The sequence below is a fragment of the Sinocyclocheilus rhinocerous genome, unplaced genomic scaffold (assembly GCF_001515625.1).
Source record: "Sinocyclocheilus rhinocerous isolate Xijiao unplaced genomic scaffold, SAMN03320098_v1.1 scaffold1154, whole genome shotgun sequence".
Taxonomy (NCBI): domain Eukaryota; kingdom Metazoa; phylum Chordata; class Actinopteri; order Cypriniformes; family Cyprinidae; genus Sinocyclocheilus; species Sinocyclocheilus rhinocerous.
This window is the reverse complement of record NW_015627356.1, coordinates 993,833-1,004,439: the sequence shown is the minus strand read 5'-3', so window position 1 is coordinate 1,004,439 and position 10,607 is coordinate 993,833. Positions and strand designations below refer to the sequence as shown.

At 35.5% G+C, this 10,607-nt stretch overlaps 1 protein-coding gene across 1 annotated transcript; it reads right to left on the bottom strand.

Moving 5' to 3' along the window:
• Nucleotides 1-2,238: 2,238 nt before the first annotated feature.
• Nucleotides 2,239-10,051, bottom strand: rragcb (Ras-related GTP binding Cb). The gene is made up of 7 exons (XM_016537080.1): nucleotides 9,629-10,051; nucleotides 8,252-8,455; nucleotides 7,903-8,102; nucleotides 5,947-6,061; nucleotides 5,631-5,773; nucleotides 4,049-4,197; nucleotides 2,239-3,049 (listed from the first exon to the last, which is right to left on the bottom strand). Exons 1-7 carry the CDS (start codon nucleotides 9,812-9,814, stop codon nucleotides 2,871-2,873), a joined length of 1,176 nt encoding a protein of 391 aa, XP_016392566.1. The 5' UTR covers nucleotides 9,815-10,051; the 3' UTR covers nucleotides 2,239-2,870.
• Nucleotides 10,052-10,607: the final 556 nt, after the last annotated feature.

The following is a 10,607-nucleotide window of genomic DNA, read 5'->3' as shown; positions in this document are numbered from 1 at the left end:
GGGCTTGACTCCGCTTCGTCCACGGTGAAAGTCGATCCGGCGATCCACAGTAAGTTGATGTATTCCCTCAGCGACCAGCATAGATCAGCTCTAGGCATGATGAAGCAGATATCGTCCTCTTTTGGAAGACCAAACAAAGTAGTTTCGCTTTCACAACGAAACACACAGCGCCTTTACGACATGGAGGCGGCGGCAACAATACTACAGTGAGAATAAAAGTTACTTCTACCTTCTTTTTTTTGCGTGAACATTTGGGCGGCGTTATGCAAATCTTCCCACATAGTGATGTAGATATGTGCGGGCGTATTAGAACGAGCCGTTTTAGGTAGGCGTGGCTGACTCTTAACGTTTATAAAGAATATCTCTTTGGATTTGAGACTTTAGTCTTTGCAACTTTACAGATCTTCTTTATGCACCAAGAGCTTGTAACACTCCAAAGAGAAAGGAAAAATTGAAATCGCATCATATGACCCCTTTAAAACAAAAACAAATATCTGCCAGTGGGCTCAGAAAAATCAACTTAATTCAAAGAGAAAACCGGTTTGACATTTACAGATGTAAATTTTATTTATAGCCTCTCATTTAACTCATTTAATTTTGTTCAGTTCCTCAGAAAACAAGACTTTATATCTTTATTTTGCATCTCAAGTAAATCTATCTTAAGGATGTTTAGATATTTGCATTGGAAAACTAAATATAAGTTTCTTTTTGCAATGCATACAAAATTTAATGCCATGACTTCATGAACACTTTCTGCTCTGATTTAAGAAGTTTTAAGGCCTAAATTTGTGATAGTGCAAATTAAGACTTTTAAGACATTTTTTAAGACTTGCAGAAACCCTCATATGATTTAACAAATGTTGATTTTTAACATATTACAAATTGATTAAAAAACACAGTTCTAACTCTAAATTCTGATCAGATACTGTTCTATATACTGTTCTTTTTTTATTCTTCAAAATTATATTCAGTTTAGTTCCTGCTTGCATGCTTCAATTTGCTGAATCTTGATCCTGACACACAGAGACATCTAGAGGTGAAACAAGAGCAACACACACACACACACACACACACACACACGAATGAGACCAGAGCTCAAATGAATATAGCTTTAATTTATCAGCGAGCTCTGAGACAAAATATACCATAAGTAAACAATTCTCATTTTCTTGATATCTTTACAATAATCATTATAGTTCAATCACAAAAATGTATATCTTATTCTTTTACACTTTATTAGAAAAAAGAAAGGAAAACACACACAACAATCAATAACAATCATCATTCAACACAATCACACTCAGCAGTGAGTCTCTTACACACACACACACACACACACACACAAGCCCTCATTATATCCATTCATGAAAGGGGAATTTTTGAGAATGAATAAAATAATGAATCATGTAATAAAAAAAGGAAAGAGGGTTATTTTGGACCCTGGGACTTCACATATGAAAACATAATACCATTAATCGCTTGTTCAACAATCTTGAGTGTCATTATTCTGTGTTCTCAGCATATCAGAATTTTGCAAGAAGCATTTTATGGCAAAATACACACATGCTGTTAGTCTGGGCTGATGCTTATTCCCAGATTCATTTCAAATTGAAATGAGGAATAATTTGGCAGGAAAAAAACATACATTCCTGAAGAAAAAAGTCTGTGATTCATTTCGCTGTAAGGCAGTTCACAAAGACATGATGACGTTCAAAAAACGTCTTTAGCCTTTTCTCCCTTTATTTTTCCCCTTGTTTCAGAAGTATATAACAGCAGCAGCCAACACAGTCACAGCACAGGCCAATATTAACAACTGGAATCTTAAAGACAGTTTTGCCTGGGAATTTTGTTACAAAAGGGAGTGAAGATCTGTTTCATGAGTGAATCTAACATGTCCAGGTCATATTTCACCCCAAAACCAAAAGCAAGAAATAGGAAATATATTGCTTAAAGAAAATTAAGCCTATTTTTAATTTAAAATGTCACATTGTTTTGATAAGATTTAAGTACATTTCACCCAAATTCTTAAAAAAAAAGAAAAAACAAAACAAAACAAACCTGTATTCTCATTTTAAAAAATGTGAAAAAATATATTCTTTTGAATGGTAAAGAATTACATGGTATTTATTGTACAACTTTTATAATGATTTAAATAATACAATTTTACTGTAACAACATTAAAGTAATGAAAATCTAGAAAATGTGTGAATAATGGGAATTACAAAAAATAATAATAAAATAAAATAGTAATATTTTCTGACTTATTGACGGCGATGAGAATTTAGGTAAAATGTGTTTTATCACAATGTAAACATTTTAATGCACCTAAAAATAGGCATAATTTAAGCAATTTTTCATTTTGATTGGTTTGTGAAATGTCACTTGAAAAAGTGTTGTTTTTTTTTTTGTTGTAAAATTCACCCTCAAACCTCTGAAAAGTGGGTTGTGCCTCGAAACTTAGAGAGCGTGTCTTACCTAGACAACACTTTTGGCCACCATAAACATAATGATATAAAAATGATAGGCAGCTCACTGGTTTTGAGATTGTATTTCCTCAGTGTGACAATTCTAGATCATTTCATTGTGCCTCATTCTGTTGGCTAAACTAAAGATTTCCCATTTCCCCCACTATAACAGCTGATGCTGCGCTTGCACACAATCTCTCTCTATCTCTCACACACACACACATCAAAATATCACAAAAAAGCAGCAATGTAGTCTGTCCTGTATGAGTGTCCTGAAGTGTCTCTCAGGTCCTGGAACAGCAGGTATAACTAGAGAAACGCTCCAGTAATCTCACGTGTACATTGGCACACGTTCAGCGCACTAGTGTGAAGGCCCTGTGTTCTTAGAGGTCCGTGTGTCCTGGGTTAAACCAGGCTCCTGGGTGTACCGTTCAGTGCTGTGGATTTGAGTCGGGCCAGGCCGTTGCCGCTGCTGCTGGGTGGGCTGGACTGCACCGCCGCTCCTGTCCTCTGGGTGGAGCTGCTCACCTTGAATACCTCGTGGATGGCCTTTCGAAAGCAGTGGAAGTTGTAGTCTATCAAACCTGTGGAAGATATGGTGAGTTCAAGTCATGTCGGATAGATCGTATTTACGAGTTGAACGCACATGAACGCCACCACAAAGTCGTTATTACGAGTGGGAAACTCAAAATTTTCTTTAAGCCCCGAGTTTCCGAGTTGGGGGCGTGTCAATGAGAAACATGGCGGAATCGATGGATGCAACATCTGTAGTTGACGGTAAATTTTTGTTTAAATTTATAGTTTAGTTGTCCTATAAACTTAAATTGGTCATGTTCTTGTTACGCAGCTAGTTAATGAAATCCAAGTAAAAAACTGCTATCATTTTTGCACCTATAGGTGAAAAAAACACACCTGATGCGAATTCTTTGCTCTTCATTTTCTATAAGCAGAGTTAACAGACCCTGTTGTATTTTCTTGTAATTTATTAAAAGAAGGTACACCGCCATCTTGTGCCGACTAAACTGACTTGAACGCACCTGACGTCGTAATTACGACTTGTCAACTCGTAACTACGAACGTCCCAAGAGGACTTGAACGCAGCAATAGAGACGTGAGCCATATTCGGAGTTACAAACGAGATGCTTTTAAGTAAGAAACACTGTGGTGCTTTTATCATTTTGTTGGTTAGAGCAGTCTGAAATAACAACTATTCAACCAATCTCACCTAGCGTGAGTATGTACTTGACCAAGCAATGGAAGAACAACAAATGTTTGGGAAAACCAGTTAATATTTTTGCTAAGTTAATTTGATCACACTACAGTCTTAAAAATTATGGTCCTCTGTTGGAATCTGTGGTTCAGTGAAGAACTTTAACATCCATGGAAATTCTACAGAAGTTTCTTTATAGGGAAAAAAGATTCTTTAGATTTTTGAAATGTTTTCACACATGGTTCTTTTAAGAACTGTTCACTGAAGGGTTCTTTGGAGAACCAAAAATGGTTATACGTGACACTTTACCTATACACAAGTCAACAAAACATGCTGATATTCTACAGCGAATGATCATGTCAAACATCTGTACCTTTTCTCTCAAAGCTCTCTTCTCTCAGGATGCAGACCAGAGCCAGGAACTTGGTGACCTCCTTCAGGTAAAGCACTGTGGTGTTGTTCAACTTTATGATGGCCAGAGACTCTTTATCATAAGCGTTACCATTGCCGTCGTCTTTTAGGCTAAAAACATTCAATAAATGGATTTTAAAAAGCTCTAACACATAATAGAGGACACAATATATAGCATTTATCTTATATATTGTCAGCATAAAAAAAGATAAGAAAATACTATATTTTTTAAGTAGTATACACCACTGTTCAAAAGTTTGGGCTCAATTTTAAAGAAATAAAAGTGCCCTTAAATGCCATTTCGGATATTGCCTTTCATGCAGTGTGTAATGTAGCTGTATGAGAATGTAAACGATCTGCAAAGTTGTAAAGCCGAAAGTGCACGATAAATAAAGTTGTCTCCCAAAAGAAAGAATCGACTCTGAACAGTCTAAACGAGTCATCAGTAATTCGAATCCCAATTCTGTGACGGCTACACGTCACAGGCAACACATTTTCATAATGCCCGCCTATGTTCTACGTTGTCCGGCCACAAATAAATTGACCCGCCCTCAAACACTGTAGTCTGTTCGTGTCAAGAAGACGCTGTGAAAGTAAATTTGTTTGATTTTCACTTCCGAAAGATGAGGCTGCAAAGAATCAGTGGTTAAAATTATTTTTTTCCACTATAATACAGCAGTAAAACCCCAATCTTTTTTGTGTGTGTGTTCCCATCATTTTACTGACGACTGCTTCTCTAATCTCGGGGAGTTCACAAAACGCATGCTCTTGAAAGATGGCTCAGTACCCAGTGATTTGGCTTCAATGAATCACAACCTGTGAGTATGAGAAATAATAGATGTTTATATTTTCTATCGACCGTTCAAAATACGCAACTATGGCAGTGGGCGTATCGTTTCCGACACATGCTGTACGCGGTAGACCAATCACAACAGACTGGGCTGTCTGACCAATCAGAGCAGAGTAGGCTCACGGAAAGGAGGGGTTTAGAGAGACTGAATTTTAAAACTGCTTCGAATGAATCGTTTGAGAATCGTTGGAAAATGAGGTGATATTAAATGCATATTTTGAGAAAACAAAAGCATTTTTTGACCTTGCATGCATGTAAAGCTCTTGTAGGAGACTCCCAAAACAATATTAGGAACCTTAAAAATGGCATCATAGGGGCACTTTAATACTTTTATTCAGCAAGGACACATTAAATACAAAAAAAAGACCGTTTTCAACATTGATAATAATAAGAAATGTTTTTTGAGCAGCAAATTGGCATATTAGAATGATTTCTGAAGAATCATAATGACAAAACTGAAAATGTAACTTCACATTACAGAAATAAATTACATTTTAAAATATATTAACATAGAAAATAGTTATTTTATATAATAATATTTCACAATTTTTCTGTTTTAACTGTTTGTTTGCTTAAAGAAATCCATTCTTGGTGAGCATAAGAGACGTCTTTCAAAAACATTTTAAAAAATCGTATGACCCCAGACTTTCTGAACGGTAGTGTGTTGATAGAGCACTGCATCACAGTTTCTCACCCGTAAATACATGAAACGTCAATGACGACATCGATCATGTCACAGCAGAGCTCGTACGACTGCATGTCCACTGGAGAGCTGTCTGTGGCGATGTAGATTTTACTGACCACATCGAACAGGAACGCTTTCTCAATCCCAGAATTCTGAGAGGGAACAATATATTGACAAATATGCATGTGGTAGATAATACAGATTTTGACTAGACCAAGTACAGAAAGAAAAGGAATCTGGCTCAGGTTGCACTTTAGAATTGGAGAGAGACATTCCTTAATTTAAAGAAGAAAATAAAGATGAGGATACGCAGCTGTGTACATACAGAAATGAATATGTTGAGGAGGTTTTCCAGAGTGGGCAGTTGAGGGATGAGTTTCTGGACCACCTTACTGAAGGCCTCAAATATGGAGTGATCATAGATGCTGGTGAGATAGAAACTGAAAACAAATCAAGAGAATACATTAACATGATATATCAGTTCATATAACCCTCATTTCATCCAGAAATGCCAGAAAAAGAGCTTCAAAAAAGGGAAGAATTCAAACAATTTGCTGGTAACACTTTACAATAAGGATCCATTTGTTAATTATATTTAATGCATTTACTAACATTAACTAACAATGAGCAATACATTGTTACAGTATTTATTAACCTTTGTTAATGTTAGTTAATAAAAATACAACTGTTCATTGTTAGTCCATAAAATAACTTTAACGGGGTCATAGGATGCCCATTTTCCACATGTTGATATGATTCTTTACGGTCTTAATGAAAAGTCTGTAACATAGTTTGGTTAAAATTTCTCAATGGTAGTGTAAAAAACACCTTTTTTACCCTGTCAAAAACAGCTCTTTTCAGATCAAGCCGTTTTTGTAGCATTTTCCTTTAAATGTTAATGAGCTCTGCTGACCCCGCCCCTCTCATCCGAGCTGCTCGCTCTCAGAGTCTGTTTACCTTAGCCCCATTCATCGAGAAACTTGCTAATTAGCACATTATTGGGAAAGGCAGGGCTGCCAACTCTCACGCATTCAGCTTGATACTCACGCAATTGACACTATTCTCACGCTCTCACGCCACACATCCATTTTCTCACGCAGAAAAATGTCCCTGCCAAATTCAATATTTATTTATGATAAAAAAAAACTCCAGACAGCGCTCGTCAATGTCAGAATGATTTTAGATCAAGTTGGCAAACTTGGAGCCATGCTACAAGTGGGAGCCACCCCAGTCAGTGATAAAGGCTGCAAAAGCAGCCACCCGCGCTTACAACCGAACACACATTAATTGCTAATTTTGAGCACATGTTAATTTGTTTCTTTTATGTTGTCAGTAAACGTGTTTCATTGTAATGTTTTGACAAATCACAATACACTTCCTGTGATGCAAGGTTTTTTTTTGTTTGTGTGGTGTTTTTTTTCAAAAAAATTTTTTTTTTTAACAACTCCTCCCCATAATACAGATTTCCAAACAATCCAAACATATGGGTATCCCCTTGAACTTGGTAAAAAGATAATCTGTTTACCATCTTATCTGAGATCGGCTCGATTTGAGAAAGGGGAAAACATTTAACCAGATTAAAAAAAAAAACTGGGTGGATTTTTATCATTATAGGGTGGTTGTGTACACACACTGCCAACACACATTTCAGTTCAAACAACTTGTAAAAGTGCATGTAGCATCCTATGACCCCTTTAATAGATACAACTTTTGATTTTAATAATGTATTACTAAATGTTGGAATCATCATTAACTAAGAGTAATAAATGCTTTAGAAGTTTTTTGGTTGTTAGGTTGATAACTAATGTTAATTAATGTTAACAAATGGAACCTTACTGTGAAGTGTACCAATTTGCTTAATAATAAAAGTAAACATTATATTGAAATAATATAATTTTAAAAACAATATAAACACATTGAATATACTTCTATTTACCTTTTATTTATTTTTATTTCACTTTCAGTAATCTCAGTACTACAATTGCCAAGGCAACATTTTCTCTTATAGATTTTTTTAATCAAATATTAATATTTTATTTCAGCTTTTTATCATAATTTTTTTCTAATATTAAAATTTTTTCAGCTTTATTTCAATTAATGAAAAATTATTTTAATACTTTTAGTTTTATTTAACTATAACAACATTGTTTACCTGTTGGAACTTGCTGGAATATCATTGTAACCCAGCTGAAAGCACAGAATAATCCTACCAAACACTCACTATCTGTTATTAGACTGTATCATGGCAAATTGATCCGGCTTTAGGACCAGTATGACCAACCTGAGGTGAAGCTTTTCCAGACTGGCGTCAGCTAGATCATCATTAGCCCTCTGATGAATGTCTCTCTGCGTCTCTATCTTATGATCGTCTGATAAACCGTCCACCTTGTGTATAAACACCTCGAAATTGATCTCCGGGTTCACCCTGAATGCCCGCGACACTGTCAGATGTAGCCGGCCTAATGCTTCTACATAGTCATCCTATAGAGAGAGAGAGAGAGACACATCCAAACACAACGGTAAGATAACTGCAAAGTCTTTGCCAGGCACAGAGCCAATTCCAAATGAAAGTAAGCATATTAAACAACAATCACTCTCAGAATCCTCATATTTCGCTGATGTCGGCTCACCTGAGCATCAATGACGAAAATCAACGCGCCGGTGCCCCTGAAAATCATCTCGTAATCGAATGTGGGGTCGAAAAAGTCCACCTGCCCCGGAAAGTCCCATATGTGAAAGTTCACGAAGGAACTGCCAGAGATGTCGTCCTTGTAGATCTTGTTGGTGCTCTCCAGGAAGAGCGTCTCATTCGGGGACATCTTATGAAACACCACCTGAGATTCACAACATTAAACCACAGGTGAATATGCAATGTACATATAGCCTACAGATATTATAAAACATATCGGATTCATTCCTTATTCAATTATATTCACAAGGCTCGCACAGAAATAAAATCTTACAAACCCAAATGACAAAAATATTATTTCATCTAAACACATCCAACAGAAAATGAGTTCCAGAGGACGAGGGATTTTAAGCAGCATTAAATGTTATTTAACAATAAAAGGAAATGTTCTTTTGCAATTATAGTTCTAAATGAAACATGAAGCAATATTTGAAATGCATTTCACTCGGTTATGTCAGCAGAATCAGTAGATGTTCCATTGTGATAAAATATGAAGAAAAGCATTTGTCTTTTAACATGCATACACTGATGAATCATGCACAATATGATCACTAGACGTTTGTTAACAAAACAAATATATAAATTTGTTTTAATTCAGTAGGAATTTAACTTTATGTTGACTTCAGTCAACAAGCACTCAATAAAATGTCCATCCATCTGCTATATATTTAACCGAATAAAAGATATATAACATAAAAGTACAACATAACCTAAAAGTAGTATACTTTATATAGCACTTATATAAAAATATACGTTTTATATATAATATAGATAAATTATATAATAATAAATACAAGAATATTAATCTAACAAAATAAAATATAAAATGGTAATACCATGTTATTGTTCACTGCTATAATGGTTACACTTTCAAAAAGTACCAAAAAAAGTAGCTGTCCCTATAAGTACTGTAGCGATACCATAGTAAAGTGATGGTAATACTGTGGTACGTCTAAATATAACATGATACTGAAATTCATATACAATTGTATTTAAATGGTACTCCATGATACTATATATTATTACCGTGGTACATGTCCAGTTTTTGGTACTACAGCACTATGGTACCGTGGTAATATCATGTTTTTGAATATGTACCATGGTATTCTCGGACGTCTCACGGTATACGTAAAAGAACCAACATACTAGCATCTGACACCATTACTGTACCATGGTACTGCTACAGTGTGTTTTTGTAAGAAATGGTACACCTTGGTACTTCATAAAACAGCGTGGTATTATCATATTGGTAGTGTCCAAATCCAAGGCTTTACCATGGTACTTTTATTGTTAGTGCAGTATCCCAATGGGATCTGACCTTCTGGATGGAGGATTTCCCGCTGCGCCTCAGTCCCATCAGCAGGATTCTGGGTTTATTGTCTGCAGACGGCGAGTTTTCCAGGTTTTCCTGCATCATATCCATGTTTTCCACGCCGTAGCCGAAATCTTTAGGGAAAGAGTCCACCAGGCTTCCGGCTAGCTGCTCCTCGTACTCCATCGACATTATAACCCTGTTTTTAAAGCTTTAAATCCCTCTGATCTGTCTGTGTGGACTCTGTAGGCTGTTTGGGTTATTGAGGTGGGATCGGTGTGGATTACAAGTTCAGTTTGGACACAGATGAGGAGGTTTCATAGTGGGAAGCAGTTAGCTTGCTGCATGAACACAAACAAACGGGAAGCTGATCATATGACAGGCGCAGAAGAGGAGCGCCTGCAGGCGAGCGGAAAGATCTACGGTGTGAGGGAGGCCTCTGAGTGGAGCGGTCTCTGAGATGATCAACCTCTCGTTTACATTTGGGAAATATTTTATAATTTGAAAGACGATGAAAAGTGCTATTCACTAGCTCAATAATAATTTTAAACATTTAATTTCGCCAGTTATTCGTTTATAATGCAGAACCCACACTTTTTTTTTTGTTGTTGTTGAATTTAATGTACAAAAATTATTTATGGTATATGAAAACTTTACTCTAAAAATACAGAATCTATATTTTTATTTTGAGTATTTTACTGTACTAGGATTATAAAATGAATAATTAACAAGTATCATTCAGTAATGATATTTTTTATTTCCCCCATTCTTTATATTTTTTGCAAAAGTTAAACATATGATAAAAATATATTATATTAATATATTTTTATAGAATTATAAAACAAATTTTGAGCCAGTTTTAAATGTGTGTGTGTGTGTGTGTGTATATATATATATATATATATATATATATATGTGTGTGTGTACATTATTATATTTTACTGTATTCATATACTAGGATTATAAATAAATTATAAATTAGAAA

Bases quoted from the DNA above. Each gene is read 5' to 3' on its own strand.
- rragcb (XM_016537080.1), bottom strand. From the start codon at position 9,814: ATGTCGATGGAGTACGAGGAGCAGCTAGCCGGAAGCCTGGTGGACTCT. The intron at 8,456-9,628 runs GTCAGATCCCAT...TGTGAATCTCAG, and splicing joins GGAAATCCTCCATCCAGAAG to GTGGTGTTTCATAAGATGTC. The intron at 6,062-7,902 runs GTTGGTCATACT...ATTTGTTTTCAG, and splicing joins CTGGAAAAGCTTCACCTCAG to TTTCTATCTCACCAGCATCT.